Source organism: Leptinotarsa decemlineata, unplaced genomic scaffold, assembly GCF_025532065.1.
Source record: "Leptinotarsa decemlineata unplaced genomic scaffold, Ldec_3_MD MMD2_tig00078422_RagTag_RagTag, whole genome shotgun sequence".
NCBI lineage: Eukaryota > Metazoa > Arthropoda > Insecta > Coleoptera > Chrysomelidae > Leptinotarsa > Leptinotarsa decemlineata.
In genome coordinates, this window is record NW_027412747.1 from 18495273 (window position 1) to 18518224 (window position 22952).

Sequence of the window (22952 nt, forward strand, 5' to 3'; positions counted from 1 at the left end):
TCTAGAGTTGTGAAGCATTCGTTAGGTGCTTCAAAATGGTGTGTCACAAGACCACCCTTTCCATTTAAATTTTTTCCAGATGGCACCCAGTCGCCATCTTGAAAGTTTCATCTGTCACTTTCACTTCAGAATAAAGTATTCATGCATTAATTTCATCATCACAAATTTCAATTGTTTGAGTTGACCCGTTCAAAAAATAAAAGGAAGGGGGCACTAGATTGAAAAGTGTACTCAAAAATCAGAAGATTTGATGATAGCATCAAACCTACGTACCATTCTGAAAAATTGATTTGGTGAGCAATTAATTAAAGAAGCGGCTTGAAAATTCATATTGAAAACCGACACACAAACATGATTACTCAATCAATGAATCTGGTGAGAAAATAAAAATCACCATTATTGAAGAAAAAATCAATTTATCACGCAGTTCCAATCTCATAAACAAGTCATGGTAGTTTTAGTTGTACAAGCCATTTCAATAAGTAACTAAAAACTGATGAGATTCTAATGTTATTTAAATATCTTTCTGCGAAATGACGATTTTAATTACTGAAGGTTATCACTCTGGTTCAATAGTTCAGTTTGACTTATTCTGGATGATTCCTTAACTATTTAACAGAACCATAAATAAAAATAGTGGATTCTTAGATATATAGAGAGATCTTTATTTGAAATAGGAATCCTAATATACAAATTCAATTGAAAGCAATTTGAGCATAAATAGAATTCATATATAGTACCATTTTTGAAAAAAGACAATATACATTACTGACATTTCCAAAGTAATTGAAAGTGAGTATATTCATAAAAGAAACGGATGTATATGCATGCACACATGTACCATATAATATATGAAAACGAATGTTTGTTGGTTGTTTGGTTGGTAAGTGATAAACTTCTACATCGCTCAACCGATCGTGATGAAACTTGACATGTATAAGTAATTTTTCCTAGAGAAGGCTTTCAGGCTATCAATTTTTCTGTAACTTGCCACTAGATAGCGCTGTAGAACCTTTTTTTGAAAGCACTGTTCTATAACGCTGCACACAAAAAAAAATCTTGGATCAAGCATGACTCAAGAAAATGATTTGTTTGTATATATATATATATATAATTAATATATTCACTTTGACATAATCACGGTTTTGAGTTCAAAATCAATTTACTCTATTATATAACATAATTTTCTTGATCTGAAATTATGAATTACTCACAGTGAGAATTGGATTCATTCACTCAAAGAAAAATACTTTGTGTTAAATATTGATTACTTTGAATGGAAAGAATTATATTACCGATCTGAATTTATACATTTTTCATGATGAGATGAAATCATATATTCCTAATCTGATTCCATAAGATACTCTCAATGAGACTTCCGTTCATTCTCTTTATCGAAACCATTCCTTTCATTAAAAAAAATTTTTTACTCGATCAGAAAAAATGATATTCTTGATACGAAAAACTGAATTGTACATGACAATATGTGTGGCAATATGTTTCTCTCTTTAACAATACCAGTTCCTTCAATCGAACATTTCTTACTTTCAAAGAATAGTTTCATATTCTTGATTTGAAATGAATCCAAATTGCTTGCGTAAAATCAATTTTTCACTTTGAATATATCATTTTCATTGATTGCTCAGGTGGAGAAATACATTTTCAGGGCTACAAACGTAGCGTTATGTCTTGAGGATAGACCAATTTTGAAACTTGAAAAAAGAGGTATAGAATCAAGATATTAGGATTATTGATTGGAAAAAATTAATAGTATCAACTTGAAGAAACTATTTCTTCATTTGAAACCAATGCATATGATTATTCTTTTATCGAGGAAACATAATTGTTGAATCAAAAAATTACCTTTTTCTGATTCAAACAAATGGTAATGTCAACCTGACAAAATTATATTTTTTCATTCAAAACAACGCAAATTCATATACTTGCATCAAGAAATAGAGTATTGAAACAAAATATTATGTTTCTTTGAATGAACAAAAGCGTTAATATCAAGTTGAATAATTCATACTTTCATTTTTATAATTGCATGCTTGGCTTAAGTATATATTTCAAAAAAATTATTCTCTCCTTTTACGAAAAACAACTGTTTTGTGCCAAAAAAATAATTCAAAGGAGAAATTTACTTGAATTTTCAAAGAAATGACTTTTCTCAATTTGAAAACTTTTTTTTGTGTGTGCGCACGCCCAAGATCGTTGATTCTGATTGGCCGACACTTGATGAAAATCCATAACTAACGTATTAAAAAAAAACATTGTTGTTAGATTTTCACAGTTTTACAAAAACGCAACATGTGTTTCGCCAAATGATGGCTTCTTCAGGCGCCAATACAAATTTACTGATTAATTATGAAACACTTGAAATTTTTTAGAACAAATAAAGAAAATAATTATTTTTCACTGAAACAGACAACTGGTTAAATTCATGGATTCCTTTGAAAAAGCCAAGATTTCATTGTGCTTTTACGATTTGTTCTAGAGATGGAAATGTCTCAAGATATACCCCATTAGTTCATCAGTGAATGAACACAGTGCATGAAATATGCGAGAATTTACGACCTCAAGACTTCGTAAAGAGTTACTACTTGAAGGTGAACATAAAATAAGACGAAGAAAAATGATTCCAAGTTTGGGTTTTTTCGTTATTTAGGTCGTTTCAAAAGTTTTATCACTTCTAATGAGTCTTTTTGAAACGGCAATATATCAGTGACTACTTATTCAATCCGATCGGTATAAGCGTCATTTGAATCAGTGCACTTCTGTCAACTTAACACAAGTCGATCAATTCTGTCTGCATGAAAATTGGGTGTTAGTTATTCGATGAAGTCGACGAGGCCGTTTTTGCCTGGTCCTGATTGGCGAAGATTTTACCGCTGAAAAAGTTATTCAAGTGCTTGAAAAGATGGTAGTCGATTGCCAAGAAGTCTGGAAAGTATGGTGGGCGCTCCATTCGTTGATTTTTCGGATGACGATTTGTGGAGCATGATGTCAAAGCTTGGCTTCGCAACTGACAGTCTTGAGGCGCCCCGTTCATCTTTGAAATTCGAAAATTAAATTATCTGCCGATTCCATAGATTGCGTCTTCGTAAAGGCATATGTCATCGCCCCCACTCGAAATTACGTTACGACTTCAAACTCGAAATTTCGACTCCAATCTTGAAATTTTAAAGTCAGAATTTTGACGTGAAACTCAAAATTTTGACTTCAGTATCGTATTGTTGACTTTAAACCCGAAATTTTGATTTTAATCTCAGAATTTCCAACAAACAGATGAGAGAAACTTGTGGTTCTTCTGCGCTTCCATGAAAAATATTATGTAGCGAATAGTTTTGTTATATCTCAAAGATATCAGGCAACGTTTTTGATGAAAACTCGCAAGGGTAGCACCACCGCCACGACTTATCTCGAATAATATCATCATATTTCAAGTAATTGACACAAAAACATTAACAAATTATACGCAGTATCCTTTCTTTTGAATCGCTCCATACACTGATGAAAACTTTTCATCAGTTCGGACTTCCATTGTCTACTATGATATAAATTGATTTGAAATTCCTGAAAGAATCTATAAATGAAATAAAAAGACTAGCTGAAAAAACAATTTTATCACTCAAAAAATTGAAATTGAAATGGAATAACTTACAAGCAACAACCAAAATAAACTACTTCGTAAACATTTTCACCTATACAGTTCAGAGCCAAATGTAAACATCCAACAAAAAGTTGAGAAAGTCACACAGTTTAAATACCAGTAGGTACTGTAACACCAATAATAAAAATTATTTGTTCATAGAATTCAAATTTCTGTCTGAATAGAACTCGTCTATAGAATAATAGGCCTTTGAAATCAGAAGTGGTACATTTTATGCATTTGATCCGAATTGGCCAATGGTTAAATATTTTTTCAATTATATATAAAAGACCTCTTAATTTTTTATGATATAGGAATCGGAAAACCTATATTGAGCTTATTTCTAGTATTTCGTTGGGGTGAAATGAAAATTTCCATCCTATATTTTTTTGCATCAGACATACCATTTTCAAGATAAGTATGGAAGGCAAAGTCAAGATTTTATGCCTTCTGAATGAAGGTCGACAGGAATCCCTGAATCCAACTCTACACATATTTCTAACTCCTCTTTTTTGTAGTACAAACACCCTATCAAACATGTGTTGGCAACACGTTCCCCAAAAACAGATACCTACCGTACCTCAGATGGGAATCAATGAGAGCAAAGTACACATTTTTTGCCACAATAGTTCCCTAGTGCCCACAATGAAACTCCAGTTCCAGTGTAAAAAAAGTTTTATAGCCATTGAAATATTGAATAACTTATTTCGATGTACGATTAATGATTTCTGAAATCAACGCAGTTGCCTTGTGTTTCACAGAAGAATGAAAATTTTGATGCTGTATAGAAAAATCTAAAGCAAATGGAACTTCAAACATTCAAGCCAGTCTCTATATACCTACACAGTAGGTTTAATGGACTGACGCCTATCAGAAAACAACTACTCCCCTGGCTAATACCACGAAGGGCGTTGGATTATATCCGACAGGCGTCAGTGCAGGAATCTTCACATAAAATGTCCTGCATATGCAATTGGCAGTACAACTGAAAGAGTCGACCTTCAATTATGGAACGGGCACACTTGCAGACCGGTTTCGGGCTTACTAGCCACTCATCAGTGCAAGATAGTGACCATCATCGACCTAACTGCCAGTCTTCAAGCATAGCCCACTGACTTATAAGAATGATGTATAGAAGTTTCATATTTAAGATCTTTCTTGAAGATTGACAGATGTTTAACCGTTGTATCTCGAAAAATGATGAACCGTCAAATGGAAGGAATTGAACAGTACCACTGAAAATACCAAGAAAATATTCAACACAGTCCATTAGTTCTGGTGTGAAAAAATAAAGGACTGTTTGCAGATGGAACGATCTCAAGTTGATGAATGTATTTGGTATTCTCAAACACTTACGTCAGTCATGTACTGAGCGTCCATTAAACTACGTATGCTAGCATTTTGAAGTTTTTGCAGGATGATTTTTTCATCAGTATCCTTGTATCCCATTGCCTTGGCGATATCTAGAGCATTCCTTCTTCCTCTTGCCCATGGGTTGAAAGCACTTCCGCTTTGCATGATAGCTTTGTGAAACAGACCTTAAAAAATATATATTCACTTGAAACTTGGTCGGAACACAGATGAATTGTGATTTGCATTATAGGAATGTAGGCTTTAACGGCTGGCGTCAATGTTTTGGTTAGTTTTCAGGTTTTCCGTGGTCTACTTCGGTTACAATTTTCACGGACAGACGAGAAACAAACTTTTTCAATGTAGGAGTTCGAATCGTTCATAAAACGAAAGCCATTCAAGCGGAAAATAATATTTTCCGCTTGAATGGTGAGGTTTGTGGGTAGGTAGAGCTCTAGTAATCAGGAGGTTTCATTCAAGTAATATAAATAATAAACTTCAAGCTTATGTATAATTTTTCAGGGGTCTCTTGATACTTCTAAAAATAATGTATAATTTTCATAGTCCTCTATTAGAAAATGAGTTTCAGGCGGCTTTATACCTCGGATTTGTAGGTGACGCACATAAAAATCTTGGAATTGTGAGAACAATAATCTAAAAAGTACTTGTATGACGAATTCCTATAAAGTTTTCATGAAGTTAGCTTTTTTCATCCAAGTAGCACATTTGTTTGGTCATGACGTACAAATTACAAAACGGACACATTAAAATGTTAACAAATTGTAACAAACTTGGAAAACACCCAGTATTATCCCACCTCTCACGATCAACAGTTTATTACTGAAGTTCCACCATCTCAGACTCACCTTCTGTTTTGGGTGACAGGAGCAAGTAATGAATTGAAGAACTCCCAGCACTTTCACCAAACACAGTTACATTATCCGAATCTCCACCAAAATTGTGTATATTTTTCTGTACCCATTTCAGTGCAGAAACTTGATCTTTCAACCCAGCATTTCCTGGCACATCCAGGGATGGATCTTCCAGACTCAAAAACCCTGAAAATCATAGAATGTTTCATTCCATAATTCAATATAGTACTATGAATAAAACACAAAAAATATGATATTTTTTTGATTATTTTCACATACCCATATTTGTGGCAATGCACTTACACCATAGTCCTATTTGAAAACTTAAAACTATCAGAAATTGGAATCTACAAAGCTTTGTAGCAACAGCTGAGAAGGGAATAAATCATAGATCATACTCAACTTCATTCTCTTCTTCTGGTCAGTAGCTAAATATGTTAATCGAAAATTCAACAAAAATCCACAATTCCACCACTAACATCAGCAGATGGTTCAATTGCAACAACAGCCATAGAAAAAGCAAATCTACCAGCTGAACAATTTGCGTTCCACTCCACAGTCGATTTTCTGGGAAAAGCATTAGAGTCCACAATTCCGGAAATTACTTTCCAATAACGAATAGTCATTTTGAAACAGCTCAAATATCAGCAAGGCGTTTGGTCCTGATGAAGTACCCGTTATCGTACTTAAAAAGTGCGCCAATGAACTCGCACCAGTATTTTGCAGACTTTTCAACCTTTCTTACAAGGAAGGTATTTTTTTCTTGTTAGAATATTGTTTGCGTTCAGTCTATTACCAAAAAGGCAAGAAAAATCTGCCAAATAACTATAGAGTAGCCGCTTCGCTATTCATTTGTTGATTCTCATGTTGAAAATTTTTCCATGGCATTTACATAATCGGTTTAGAATATGAAATATTATCCGCAAAACTCCCATCAGGACTCGTATTCACTTGCGTTTTCAGATGTCCCCACAAAAATAAATCTGACCCATTGAAGTCTGAAGATTTTGGTGGCCATTCTTGGGGTCCATCACGGCCTTTCCAACTATAATGTAATGGTGGACTATCATACTTATACTATATTACATTTCTCGTTGTGAAGGGTACATTTTCGAGCAGGAGTGGCAGTTGTTCTTGAAAGAAGTTGTGGCAAGATTGTTCTTCAAGTCGTCTAGGCAAGAAGAATGGTCCAATGAAGTGGTTACCAATGTAACGCCTGAACTATTGAGATGTGGCAAGGATATAACAAGGAATCCACTCAAATTCTACACAAAATTCGATGACAAATATCAAACTGTCTAGCAATCTTCCTGGTACTTGTTTCAGTACGTTCTTCAATTTCCTATAGCACCGCTTCCTCAATTTCTGTTGTTCTTACACTTTGAGGCTATTCCTCAGATCCTTCATTTCGGGCAGTACTAGTTTCCAGAAGACGACGATGAAGATTGGACAAGGTTACATATGTTGCATGAACTATATATGTTTATTGTTATTGATGTGACTATCAAACATTTTCTTTTTGCATTGGATAAATGCCCACTTCTCATAGATATGAGAGACACCCATAAATAAAAAAAATCAACCAAGTGTGAAAAATGAATTCAATGTAATAAACTTACCTAACACGCCTATCCGATAATTGACAACGACTAGAACAATATTTTCGGTAAGCAAGTACTCAGGACCATATATTATCCTATGGTTAGATCCAAGCATGAAACCTCCACCATATAAAAACACCATCACAGGATTCTTTACCGGCTGATGTTTTGGCAACTGGAATAAAGCATTAGTAGCCAAAATATTCAATGAGTGTTTGATAATTTGGCGATGATGTGGTACTTTTTTTTTCTGCTGACAAAAATATGGTCTACGCTGAATCCGACTGTAGAAAAAGTTTCATGGATCAGAAAACGAGGTAACCACTTTGTAGAATCAACTATAAACACATATTTTCTTATGAAAAATTAAACTGTTGGTTATAAATGAATCCTCTACTCCAAACTGGTAGGCAAAGATAAGAAGGGCAAGAATACTCGTTGCAACAACTTTGTCTTTCCTCGACAGTTCCTATGACCAGATCTGCCAAAGTTTGTGCTGGTACTTGTCGCGGAGAGAGTTCTTCACATCTGTTACCTCTTGTGAGTGACGTTGTTCCACCCCGAAGTGAGTATATGCCTTTCCAGCATCTATCTACGAGCTGCACATCCTCTCCGTAGTCCTCGCATTGCCCTCTTTTGAAATGGACTTTTGCACAACTGTCTTTTCCAAATTTCATTCCCATAGTATGCGATACTCTTTCACGTCCCTCAAGGACTGATGTAGGTCCTTTTTGTCCAGAGGCATGAAGTTTAACATCATCCAAATAAAACAAATGGGTGACCTTATGCCTACAGTTTCCGGGGGTACCTCAGTTATACCCTCGAGTATTTATGAGGGCAACAGATGGTGGCAAAAGTAAGATGCAGAGAAGAAGGAGCCTGAGGGAATCGCTGTGGAATCGCAGTGTGACCCACACTGTTTGGACTCTGGCTTGGCCAGATGTTATGGTGAAGCGAATTCACCAGAGTGGTATCAGTTGTTCAAAGCATCTCACTAATTTTTCGGGTACCGCAAGACGTCTGAGCAAAATCAATATGAGTTAATGTGGTGTATCAAATGACTTGCAGTAATCGTTCCATAAAGAGGTTACACACATACTAGTATTGTATCGAGTCCTGCGTTACATATCAATCGATGAGCAGGTTCTCTTTACATCCAGCGACTCCTCTCTTCGACCCTCTCTGCTCATATATCCGTTCGAACACTCGATCAACTGCGTGTGTATGAGATGCTTGTGAACAACTTATAACATGAATTCTCAGTAATTGACAAATCCTCTCTTTTGAGGATGAGAATGATCTGCCCCTCAACAAACCAATCCGGAATACGATCTGCACTCCGTCCCGCTATGAGTCGAAAACCTTGGCCAAATGACGGTGGGTGCTCTGTAGTTTTCACCATCTGTATCTGTATAGTAGGGAGGTTGAGTGTAAGCTCACAACACTTAGGCAACATGTAACCCATTGTACATCCTCCAGAGGAGTTGTCCTCCTAGGTTGTAGGCCATCCTGTCCTTCACAAAAAGGTGGACAGGTCACTGATAGACATCTCCTTTATATCGGCAGGTGTAGAACAAGACTTGCCGAATACACACTCTCTTATTGACGATAACTCCGGGCACTCGCATAGGACATGCCTGACACTCTCATCTTCTCGTTCACACATCCTGCATAGAGGTGTATCCACTAGCCCCATATTATGGAGGTGTTTCCTTAGCTGACAGTGGCCAGTCAGAAGACCTACTGTTGAGCGTAGATTTTTTCTGGTCATCGCCAGATATTTCTTCAACGCCAGCTTCCCAGGGTCGCCCAGGGTGATCCTGACAAGATTGCATCCTTTGATTCCATCCCATCTCTTTGGGGATTGAACATGGGTGTAACATTTGGCTAGTTCCGCAATTGTCGAAGTCATCAGGCCGTAGGTGCCACTGGGTCGTAAAATTCTTAGTCCAGCCGCTTCCTTGGCTAAAGAGTCGGCAATGCGATTACCTTTACTCCTGTCGTGTCCAGTTTTCACCATCAGTAAGTCTTTGGCCCATCCGAGTTTGGAGCAGCAAAGTTCTTGAAATCTACAAGGACTCTTCGAACGTCTCCTGGGACATTATTTGCATTCTTAGAATCTCTTCCAGACACCCAAGTTCTGGAGAATTCTCCGCTCCATACCATGTATAAAGTGACAAATTCTGTTAGCAAGTTATCAGATATAAAATCTCACTTGCTGAAATAATTGTTTTGTCGCCTATTATGAAATAAAAAATGCGTACTTATATGCTTGATATTAATATGGAAAGTTTGTGATGTATCCATCATATCCTGTTCATTCCCGATCTGTAATTGGGCTCTGTCCTGTAGAGTATTGTATCACAAATAAATAAATAGATAAAGTATCGGGTGGCGCACTTCATCGAGCTCTCAGCTGAAAGCTTGGAACTGTGCTAGAGCTGGAGTGTCTAAGTTGATACGCTGCGGGTGTTAATAAATGTCCTTGTCATTATTATTATCATTATTTTCCGGTATTGAATGAAAGACGGTTAGCAGACATCGCGCAGTACCTAGTATGTACATTGTCATCCCCAAAGTATGCACCATATGGGAAGCTTATTTATTAAGGGTTTTTTGACAAAAAGTTATTCATAATAAAGGTTTGTACATTTCCTAAAACTAAACATGCACCAACAAAATACAGTAAAACACAAGTAATATACGAGGAGCCTTCAAATATTTGATTTCGAGACTGGAGTAAAGTACTCTTATTTTGGAAAATTTCGGAAAATGTCATTCGAAAAAGTTGTTCAGCATTGAAAAAAGCATCTAGATTTGAAGTCATGGCCATCCGGGTGAAGTTTAATTTTTTTACCAATTTTTTTTTAAATGGGGACTACGAAAAAAATTGCTAAAACGATAAATAGACAGCATTCTGTGTACGACAGTTTATTTGGAAAGCCTGTATTAATACGAATTACATAACTATGGTGTCAACCATGGTCAATGTTTTTTAAAGAGTGAAATAATTTTCAAAGTTTTTGGTGCGGAGTTATTTTTATTTTTTGTTAACACCGAAATGTACTCAAAATCATACAATATTGTGACGAGAACTTAATATTCAATGATATTAAATCACAAAACATCAAAATAAAATATGTATTTCGGAACAAACTCATTGATTTTCTGGAGATTTTCTTGTCCATTTTGTCTTATTTTGATGTTTTGTGATTTGATATCATTGAATATTGAGTTTTCGTTGAAATACTGTATAATTTTGACAAAAAATAAAAATAACTTTGCACCAAAAACTTTGAAAATTATTTTACTCTTCAAAATAATTGATCGTAGTTAACACCATAGTTGTGTATTCCGTAATATTACAGGCTTTTGAAAAAAAAACGTCGAATACAGGATGCTGTCTATTTATCGTTTTAGCAATTTTTTTTCCTAGTCCTCATTTAAAAATGGGTAAGAAAATAAAATTCCACTTAGATGGCCATGACTTCAAATCTAGATGTATTTTTAAATGCTGAAAAACTTTTTAAATAACTTTTCCCGAGATTTTCCAAAATAGGGGTACTTTACTCCTGTCTCAATTTTTGAAGGCTCCTCGTATATTACGCGTATTTACTGTATTTCGTTGGTGCATGTTCAGTTTTAGAGAATGCACAAACTTTCATCAAGAATAACTTTTTGTCGAAAAACCCTCAATAAATAAGTTTCCCATATGGTGCATACTTGGGGATGACACTGTATAAGTAACTTCCTCAGTTTTCTCATGAATTATTTGAATAACCTGAAATAAGAAACTCACTTCTTTCGTGAAAATATTCATATGCAGGCAGTTGTCTTCTTTGCCAATCGATAAACAAGTCTGCAATTTCGCAGGACATGCCGGGCCTTCTTTTTTTCCGTTCCATATTCCTGTCCATGGCTCAAGGGGAACTGGAGCCTGGAAAATGAAGTATTCAAGTGGAATTTTTGTCAGATATATACAATGAAAAATGAGCTACATCATCATCTATTTTTTTCATCCATTCAATGTAGTTTCACCAAAATCAGTAATGCGGTTCAAAGATAACAAACAGTCAAATTAGTATATTTCGACGTGCTGATAAAATAACGTGTAGTTACATAAAAACTAAATGTATTCGAAAACTGATAAATAGTTATGGTCAGGCTGAAAATTGTTGGAGTTCGTCAAATAAATGTCGGTGAAATGAGAGTATATCAAGGGATCGATGTCGATCACATACATGGAGGATTTGTAGAGATATACCGAATTTATTGTCTAAAAAAGAATATCCCTGAAAACTATTTACATTCTCCTAGACTGATCGTATCACAAAATACTCCAATTTGAGCAAATGCTTTCGAGTATATTAATTCAAAATGAAGTTTCGAGACTTGAGACCAAATTGTTAAACTATCAAGCCAATTGGTTAGCAAAATTTCTAAAATTATGAATTTAGACACATACAAGCTTTTTCAACTTGAGCCCCTTGATAAACCTTTGAATGAATCAAGGGAGTTTACAACAGAGGTTATGACAAATTACTCAATCAGATATCAAGAACTGTGTAAAATATATTATTGGTGGGTACTGGTTCAATTATTAATAGGAATATAGGCAGTGCAGATATATGCAATACAGGAAAATATGCAACAGGAACTGACTATTACAAAAAGATGGATCGATGAAGTAGGACTGAACACAAACCTAAAAATATCGATCTCCGTAGCGTTCACCAAGAGGACCTAAAAAGCGAGTCTAAGACCTCTGAAACTTGAAGGTGATGGGGAACATCTATCTATAGAGGCTCTAACCTATGGCTTCCAAACCCATTATAACATTAGGATCCATGGTTTGGTTATGGATGATGGAACGAACAAACTAGGAAAAGAATAAAGAGTTGCTAGTTTGAGAAAAACGGAGGAAAGGAAAGCTACTGCTATAGCCGTTATGGATACATATTTGAATAATCCTCCATCATATTCTGTTACGATGAGAAAAGCAAGGGTAGTCAATTCAGACACATGCTCGACACAAACTTACCAGTTGAAGTCTGAAATCAAGAGAAGAAATAACGAGGAGAATGAGTAGACATTTATGTAACAAGCTCGCCAGAAAAGCCTGATGTGGGTTGAAAATTGAAAAGGAACGGGTGCTATAATTCACTCTGAGGAAAGGAATTTCCATTTCTGTCACCCAATCGGACACATCAACATCAATTTTAGGCCTCAATGAAATGAAAGTATTTCCTTCTGACGATTTCACAAGGCTTCATCAGTATCATCTAGACACACACAGTGCAACTGTGAAAAGTATGATTTGGGATGCGTACTCCTATGAAGATGCGGCATTTTCCGGGTTTTCACGTCTAGTCAATACAGCTCCTCCTGAGTCCACTTCACTACTGCAAATGTGTGACTGAAATGGTAAGCATATTGATAGCAACAACTTTGTTCTTTCCTGATAGCTTCGATGACCAGATCTGTTAGAGTTTGTTTTTTAAGGGCCAGCAAGCCCTCATGCCACACTCGGTCAAATGCTTTAGAGATATCAAGCGCAACAGCTACTGACTCTCCATGTTTCTCAATTGCGTTAGTGACATACGATAGAAGGTTGCCTGTTGATCTTTGTTTCCTGAAGTCATATTGATGATCGCTCAATATGTTGAAGCCTTCCAAATATTCGAGGATATGGTAGTTTATGGCTTTCTCCATGATTTTTCATATCACTGATAGCAAAAGAACTGGTCTATAGTAATTTGGAAGATTCTTCTTGAATGAATACGAGCAGTTTTACAACAAGAAGGAAAAACCCTTTCATTGTAAGATAATTCGAAATGTCTACAAAATACTGGTGCTAGTTCATTTGCGCACTTTTCAAGTACCTCATCAGGATCAGACGCCTTGTTGATATTGAAATGTTCCAAAATTTGCCTGACCAGTATTTTTAGGCATTGTGCATTTTAGCGTGGGAATAGCGGGTGGTATCTTCCACAGAAAATCGACTGTGGAGAGGTACGCGGCAAGAGGTCTTTGCTGAGGTCACCTTGTTCCTCCCCGAGGTCTCCCTGGAATCCTGATGGTGCAGGATGCTTCCGTTCACGAGCTGTATATCTTCTCTGTAGTCCCCACATCGTCCTCTTTTGAGAAAGGTCGTTGGCTATCCAGAATTTCATACCGATGGTAAGACTCCCTCAAGCATTAATGGAGAATTGTTTCTTCATTTGCATAAAGTTGTTCGAGGTGATCGGTATAAATTAAATGAGCACTGTATAATGTATCTGGGAATGAATCCGAACGAGATTTTTAATGAATTCCTATTTTTCCACTATGCAATTTAAACTTCAAGGCTAACTACTGCTCTTTCCGAAAATAACTTATTGCATGAGAGCATCCAGTGTCACATTCACATGTAGATTTTGAAAACAAAATCAGTGAATTTGATGTATATCGATTTATATGTGTTTGCTCATTTTCGATATTTAAAGGTCTTTTCATTCTCTCGTTAGTAACTGTTCCAAATTTATATCTTCATCAGAGTTAATGAATTTGCCGAACGTTTGACAGATGACAAATAGTATTTTTTGTAACAGCCTTGATAACAGCTTTTGTAACACGAATTCTTCTTCAGTTGTGATCCAAAAATATGAATAATTGTGTTCTTATCATTAGTATCATTGCCAATACCACTCCTCACATCGTGAGGCATGCTACCATTTGGACAGCCTTCTGTATTTGTTCAGCCAAGATTTCTGTCTCAGTTCCGGCATTATCTTGATATTCGAGAGCAAAGGAGGCATCTTTTCACTAAGGACTTCAATAATCGCAACTATCATCCAAACAAAGTTGCTTGGATAGAACCTGTAGGGCTCGAGAAAAATCTCGATATTCGTTTCAGCTGGAACTGAAACCGGATTATTTGTTTCATTATCAGCTGTATAGCTTGTGCAAGTCTGAGGACGAAAAATTATTATCAAACAGGGCATCAGGCCCTTTTCAAAAAGCTACAACCTATTCGAAGGTTGTGCCAGTCAACGACAACCCCTCACACTGTGGGGTAAGTGATCACTGGGGCCGAGAATGATATGCCCTGAGCAGCCGCAGTAACCCAATTATCATTATTTCCATTTTTATTCGGGAGAGGACCTGTTTAAGTGACCATAGGAAACGAAATGATTGGAGTGGGTTCCATGAAAATGATGGGAAAAAACTTCAGCTAGTCAATGATGCTGAAGTGTTTTTTGTAACCTCAAAGAAACAGATAAATTAGACGCTCCTCAAGTAGTAAGAAAAAAGTCTGAGGAAATTTTGAAATTTATTCATGGGCACCAAATGAGAAATGTTCATTGAACAAAGTTGCAGTAATATTGCAAGTTTACTGGTGAATGTATCACAGACAAAAACCGATACAAAAGCGGGTTTACCACTGACAATGACGGAATGAACAAGACGATGGTTTATCACTGACAAGGTTGCTATACCCTACAGCCAGTTGTGAAACTGTTATACTGAAAAAATATCGTTTATCACTGTTGTGAACCTTGGCTTGAGCTGAACAGAAAATTATATAGGTCAGCGTCTACATCGACTTCTAGAAGGAACTACGTTGAAGCACCATCGAGGTTGGGAGATTGTCTGTTGCTGAAAGATATTTCGAAACAGGTCTCTTCCAAAACGGTTTCAAGGATGCTGGCAGATGCACCTCCTAGATCTGACATTCTTCTATGAGAAACACAGTAACCAGAAAATAAAACGTGAATCAACAACGTTGATTAGCACAATATCACTATCAACGAACCTTTCCGAAATAAATTCGACCAAAAAGTGTCAGGTATTGGAATTCTATATACTTTGATTTCAATGAATATTACTGCACCAAACCGTAATTTTAACACCTCTACATATGTTTCGATCACCAAGTGATCATTTTCAAGACGAAGATCAAACTGTTTAATCTTCCTTTTGAAGATGATCAAACTGTTATTTTAACACCCCGGCACATGTTTCGATCACCAAGTGATCATCTTCAAAAGGAAAATTAAACATCTTTCTGAAGATGATCACTTGGTGAACGAAACATGTGTCGAGGTGCTGAAATAATGGTTTGGTGTTGGGAAAAAACTCCGGTGATATTCATTACCACACCAAAGGTTCCAAAAAGTGTGTCAGAAGTACTTGTATTTCATATTTCACAATTTATTCTATTGGAGTTATCAATGGGTTAACCAGAAACTTATTTTTTGTCTTCATGTCCGAAATGAAGATCTATCATGCCATCTATCATGCCAAAAAAAAAAAAATTAAATACTGAACTTTGCATTGAAAAAATAAATTTGACACAAAATGCGTTACTCAATCATTTTGTTTCATGCATCTTGATGACCAAATGTGATGAGATAGTGCGAACATAATTCTGATTAGCCTGTATAGTTCATTGTTTCTGGTGAATATATTATTATTGTTATCATAAATGAAACTGACCTTGAATCTGAGATGACCCACAGGCGCTTTGGCGTATGGTATTCCGCAGAAGCTATAAAACTTTCCGCCTTTGTAATCCTTTTCTTTTTGGCCGGCGATACGTCCGTTCTCAACCGATACTATAACATCCTCCATTGTACTGATTGAACAAAATGAAACCAAGTGATTGAAGGAATATTATTACTGAAGTATTTCGACTATACACGGTGAGATAGCCATAAGTGGAACTGCGATTCTAAACAGTTCGTGTGCTTGATCAATAATGATGATGATAATGATGATGTTATGGGGAATAATTTCAGTCTAATGATAATTTTCAATATTCAATACCGATGTACAATAATGTGAGTTTATATTAGTCCTGATTATGTAACAAATGCTAGTAAGTAATTGATTTTCTTTCACATCGGAATGGACTTTTCCATAACGATGTAAAAAAAAACTGAATATTTGGATGGAAAGAATGTTAAAAAAATGTTAAAACATGTTTTTTCCGTTAACTAGCTATCGCACCCCTACGATCGACAACCCTCAGAAATCGAAACTTGTGGGAGCTGAGCACTAATGAGGTCTTACCTTTCAACGTGTGATTCCTAACACGGGTTGGACGATAGCAAGTGAAAATCGATCGTTCAGCCTGGGGCTTGAACCAGCGACTCACACATCGGTCGATTGAGAGAGTGAACAAAGCACCCACGTCGAACCGCCCGGCTACCGAACTTGAATTTTCACAACGCGAGAGAGGTACGATATCCACCTTTGTGAAGTGAAATGTGGAAAATATACAAAATTAAATAATTACTCTGCATACTTTTTTTTGAAGGTGATGAAAAACCTGCTTGAGGATGCATCATCCTCCAGGTTTTGGCCTGGTTCCAATTGCCGAAAAGTCTGGGGAGTAGGATGAGTGAGGCACAATTCGTTGAATTTCGGACGATGATTTGTGAAACATGCGGACGGGCGTTGTCTTGAAGCAGTATCGGACATCTTTTGGTGACCAGTGCCGGGTGCTGTTGACGAATTTTTTGGTACATCGTCGTTTTCCTCAAATAGGAATGTGATGGTTTGGCTCATAGATGACCACACTAGCCGCTGACAAACATGCAGTAACAATGGTCTATTTTTAGTATGTTTTTGCCTTTGGAAAGTGCCTAGGTGTTTTTGTTGATTGACAATTTTTTTCCAAGTCAGTTTTACATGAAAACATTGAATTAATTCAATTTCACAATTACTTATGAACAATCGAAACCTATAAAAAATGTTAAACATAAATACAGCGCTAAAAAATATTCCAAATATTTCACTCAGTTTGTTATCTTAGTGATAAAAGCTACATTGATATGATTTTTTCGATTTTTCATCAATCATTCGAAAAATTGTTTTAAACAAATGCTTCGTTTATAAGAGGATTCAATGAAAATCATATATCCTCAAATTGATTGCTCTAGCAAATTCCGGAACGTTTCGAAATAAAAATTCAATAACTCCTAGTTTCATGATGAACGTATGTGCTTATCTTATTAAAAAAAATTGAAATATTTTGCGACGGTTTATTTTAAATTTAGGGAATATAACATGAAAATTAATTGAAATCATCGGGGAATTCCAAAACTGCCCCTAAATTTATAGGGTGAGTCATTTATGAAAAGCAAGTTTCAACTCACTTCTATATCTTCAGGAATAGTCACCGATTTCAAGCATTTTTATTGAAATTTTGGAAATCTCATGCCTAAAACACGATTAAATTCAGCATTTTGATGAATAGTTAGTATATCATTGGTGCAGGTGTTTTCAGTCGTAGACCCAGGACAGAGATATCCACCTGGTTGGAAGAATCCAACCTCATACACAAGTCCATTAAAATATTCTCGGACAGTCAAGCGGCGTTGGAAGCTCTTGGCTCCTACCGAGCAACGTCTAAATTGGTAGCAAAGTGCCAAAAACGACTCTCCTCGATAAGAAGACTTAACAGATTGTCTCTGGTCTGGATTCCTGGCCATACTGGCCTGGAAATAAAAAGAGACTTGCTGATTTCCTTGCAAAGGAAGGTGCTGCAAGCAGCTTAATCAGACCAGAACCTGTCATTGGTATCTCTTGAGGCTTTGCCAAACAAATATTGAACATATGGATGACAAGAAGATTTATGGACTTCTGGCAGAATCTTCCAGGATTGGCTTCCTCCAAGGCGTTCATTCTCCATTCGAAGCTTGATACCAAACAGTTGTTGGACTACAGTAGGGATGAACTCTGATGTCTAATAAGCCTTCTTACAGGTCACTGTCATTTGGCTCATCATATGCAGAGACTTGGATTGTCGTAAGAAAGTGTGTGTCGCCTCTGTTTGGAAAATAAAGAAACAGCAGATCACATAATTTGTGCCTGCCCTGCTGGGGATCCAATCAGGGTTTTAAAGTTCGGCAGAGCTGTACTCTTACCATCTGACCTGAAAGACCACTCATCATACAAACTTATCGGTTTCGTTGAGAAGCTGGGTTCATTTGGGCGAGCGTGAATAGGTGTGAGCCACAATAAACCCTTGCGGGTTGCGGTGGAGGTTCGAATAGACCCACTGACTTTGGACCTAACCCAATCTAACCTAGTGACGCATTTTCGTAATCTATTCAATTTGTTTATTTCATAGGTGAATTATTTGAGGGTCGAATTTCTGAGTTTTAGAATGAACAAATGAATATATCGAGAACGGTCTATTTTTGGTATAGGGGATAGAATAATTTGATTTGAGTTTATTGCAAATTTTCATCTACTCCGCCAGATAATATTTCCTGAATATAATCATACAATTCAATATTCAAATTTTGAAAAAGAAAAAATGTCGCCTGAGGGTTTGATTTATGAAGTTGTATTATACTTTGTAAATGTTTTTGAGCGTCGTATCACAGTTCATGTAAGGCATGGATCCAAAAATAACATCATGATATTGTTTAGAAGCAGTCTGCATAAGATTCCTCAGTAAACTTGAATACCGACCTGAGAATTAATGAATATTCACGATTGAACAATGAATCAACAATGAATTATTCAAAATTTTGATCCACATGACATTTCGAGTTTTCAATGGAGGGAAGGAAGAAGGTAAGAATGTGAATAGTATACAGAGGCACTCACATTGTCGCATTCGAAGAACCAGTAATGTCCGATAGATTAAAAATCACAATCCGAAAGTATACAGTGAGTAACAACGAAAACTTAACAGAGCCGTTTTTGAATATGAAAAGTGAGATTTTTAAAAAAAGCTCAGACACGTCGATTTCTAATTCAAGGGGGACACCTTTCAGACTAATCCGATTTTTTGTAGCACGCACCCCCTCGGAGGGGTGCGTCCGACGACCCTTATTTAGATAGGGAAAGTAGGTCCGGTGGCACCTTGTTTCAAAGGCCTTTTGAATACCTTTACAACCCTTTTGAAAGAAAATTTTTGTAACGATTAGTTTTCGAGATAATTTGAAGTTAAAATTGCCATGTTAATAATAACATTAGACAGACCACTCGGTAACTTGTATGCTCAAATGAAAAAAAAACTCGAGCAGTCCTTCTTATCAGTTTTTTGTTAAATAAAATCCCTTTTTTAATGAATACCCACTCCTCTTCTTTCAGTTTTCATTAGTACATCGTTCGATTGTTTTGTTCAAACCTTACACTACTGCTGAAAGGGTTTCAGTTATTGCTTTATTTTCTGGCAACGACCAAAATGCTAATAGAACATCAATTTTATTCTACAAGCAAAACCCTGGTAAACACCTAAGCAGAAATCACATTCTGGATTTGGTCACAAAATTCAGGGAAACAGGTTCGGTTTTAAATAAGAAAAGAAATGTTCAGAGAAGGGTAGTGAATGACGATAATGTGATTGGAGTGATTGGTCAAGTCATCGCCAATCCCAGGTTAAGTACCAGAGGTTTATCAGCAATGGCCGGAATGAGCCATATGAGCGCATGGAGAATCCTAAAAACCACAAAATTGAACTTTTTCATGAACTCAATGAGGATGATTTTGACCGAAGACAGGAGTTTTGTGAGGGCATGAGTGAGAGATTAATGCAAAATCCCGAGCTGCTTTATAACATCTGTTTTTCGGACGAAAGCTCATTTCATTTAAATTGTTGCGTGAACCGTCACAATTGCCGTTATTGGTCGGATGAAAACCCAAGACAATACGCAGAAATACATACCCAACATCCCCAAAAGTTGAATGCCTGGACCGGAATATTAGGCAATCATATTATAGGTCCATTTTTCATTGATGTAGTCCAACAACTGTTTGGTATCAAGCTGCGAAGAGTGGATAAACGCCTTGGAGTGAGCCAATCCTGGAAGATTCTGCCAGGAGCCCCATGAGTCTTCTTGCCATCCAGGTGTCCAATGTTTGTTTGGCGAAGCCCAAAGCGATGCCAATGACAGGTTCTGGTCCGATGAAGCTGCTTGCAGCACCCTCCTTTGCAAGAGTCAGCAGCTCCATCACCTTCCAGGCCAGTATGGCCAGGAATCCAGCGCAGAGACAATCTGTCAAGTCTTCCTATCGGGGAGAGTCGTTTTTGGCAGTTGGCTACCAATTTAGACGTTACTCGATAGGAGCCAAGAGCTTCCAACGCCGCTTGACTGTCCGAGAATATTTTTATTGACTTGTGTGTGATGTTGGATTTATCCAATTCCTCCGCACACAATTCAATAGCGTAAATTTCTACTTGAAATACAGTTGCATAAGTTCCTAAGCAAGTAGTTACCTCTGTCCTGGTTCTGCGACCAAAAATACCTGAACCAGAACCGGAAGGTGTTTTTGATCCATCTGTGAACCAACAACTATCTGCTCTTGATATTTCCTTCTCCCGGAGGATTCAGTCCTCTCTACTCTGGAATAGTACTCTATGAGGCAGTTCGTAGTTGACAGTTGGATGCATAAAGTCAGAGGTCAATTCCAAAATGCTGTGACTTCCAGTGTCAACCAACAGTCTGTTGCACTCTGCATTTATTTGATTTGTGCAATTGGCAATGTGCACAAGTCTGTATGCAGTCTATATAGCCTCTCTCTCCAGAAAAAATGTGAAGAGGAGGTAGATCTGGGAGGATCTCCATGGCCGCTGACGGTGTGGTACTGATGGCACCAGTGATAGTCAGACAAGCCTGTCTCTGTAAGCCAGAGAGCTTGGCTTGGGCCGTTTTCTGTAAAACCTTCGGTCACCAAGCGACTGCACCATAAGTGATCATTGGTCTGACAATCATCACATTAATCCAATGGATTTGTTTGGGACCCAAGCCCCAAATTTTATCACAAATCCATAGAGACAGTCTGGCTTTATGTAAAACTTTTTCCAAGACAGCGTTCCAGGTGAGTCCATCATCAAGGACAATGCCAAGATATTTCACCTCCGTTTCAAATGGAATGACCTCACCATTGAGGGAAATTGGCGTTAGATCGTCCAATTTTCTTCTCTTGGTGAAGGGGATTTACACAGTTTTGCTGTGATTGACAGACATCTGCTCCCTCAGGCGCCAACTGTGAACAACGTCCAACGTTATTTGGATGATATTACAAGCTACACGTCCCGACGTGAACCTTGCCAGGATGACAAGGTCATCTGCATCAGCTCCGCAGATCAAATTTTCTTTTGTCGAGGGCATCAAGCAGATTATCCATCAGGAGCGACCACAGAATGGGAGATAGTACCCCAACTTGAGGGCAACCCCTGGTGACCCTGAACCTGATGACCTCGCCTTGAAGAGTCATAGTTGCAGTTCTGTTTACTAGCATGGCATAGATCCAGCCAGTTATGGTCGATTCTATACCCTTCCTAGCAAGAGACAATTTAGGTGGTTCATTGTGAAATGCTCCTTCAGTATCAAGAAATACAGACGGCATTCACATAATGCTACACTACCGATATGTCCTTCCAATCTCCTCTCAAGTCCTTTCAACAGGAAGGATGTGAGGCTGATTGATCGTATTACCGATTTAGGGTGTGGGAGTATTGGTATATGGAATGTTTTTTCCCGCTTGGGGCTTTCTTCATAAGATGGAACTGTTCCTAGTAAACAATCTTTCTCTTAAACGAAGGTTTCGTGCATGCAGTCGAGCCGCGTTGAAATTCATCTAGTTCCAGATACTTTGCTGTTAGGATCAAATAATTTTAGCTCGATCCTGCTGCTAGATGAACGAGAAACTTTTGCTAAACTAAACTCGGTGAGATATCTTATCTCGCATTAATATCTGTCAGGTAATTCAATATCCACCGTGGTGTTAGTTTGGAAAGTGATTGTTTTTCGGCAGGCACTTACCAGAACCTACGATATAGGTAATTGTGAAGGATTAATGTTTCGAAATTTCATTTAGAAATATTTATTTTTTTATTCAAAATAAATGATACGTTTTACTGACAATTCATTTACATTTTATAGTTCTGATACAGTTCATCCCAGAAAGCCACCCTTTCGCTTTCGAAATTTCTGGTGATACTGATGACTTTGTTGATTTCAAATATATTATTCAACTCTTCATTCTCAATTGGTTTCCAAATGACTCCATCCAAAACTGATTCTGGTTCTTGTGTGGGATTTCCATATTTGGCAAAATTCGTCCACGCCTTTACGAACTTTTGAATATATCTGTCCTCCTCGGAACCTACCACTACGGTTGGAGAAAACCATATTCTGAATAGAAAAAATAAATCATCTCCATGTGATACGCCCCCAATGTCAGTCGTTGGAATTTTATTCTTCAAACCTTCTAGTATCCCACTTACGAAAGGAGATGACATTTTTGTCAAAATCGACATGGCTATGAATGTTTTGAGGTAATTCGTTTGACAAAATCTTTTTGAAAGATTCAAGGAGCTCTCCAGACTCATCCGATATAGGTAAACAGGAGCAGATCCGTGTTTTTTCAGCAGACGAGCTGTTTTTTGAATACCATGAACCATCGATATATCACCGTACAGCTGAAAAAAAAAGATATGAATTTGAATAACTGCCTTTTTGAAACAAATTC

General features: G+C 37.1%; 1 protein-coding gene across 1 annotated transcript in view; it reads right to left on the reverse strand.

Annotated features, from left to right (window-relative positions):
• Positions 1-22952, reverse strand: part of LOC111511263 (uncharacterized) — a 62258-nt gene that overhangs the window by 11800 nt on the left and 27506 nt on the right. Inside the window, exons 7-12 of the mRNA XM_074186339.1 lie at positions 22355-22902; positions 15954-16131; positions 11275-11412; positions 7494-7650; positions 5869-6060; positions 5009-5190 (exon numbers count right to left, since the gene is read on the reverse strand). Of these exons, the coding sequence (XP_074042440.1) occupies positions 5009-5190; positions 5869-6060; positions 7494-7650; positions 11275-11412; positions 15954-16131; positions 22355-22902 (1395 nt within the window). The remainder of the gene's footprint in view (positions 1-5008; positions 5191-5868; positions 6061-7493; positions 7651-11274; positions 11413-15953; positions 16132-22354; positions 22903-22952) is intronic.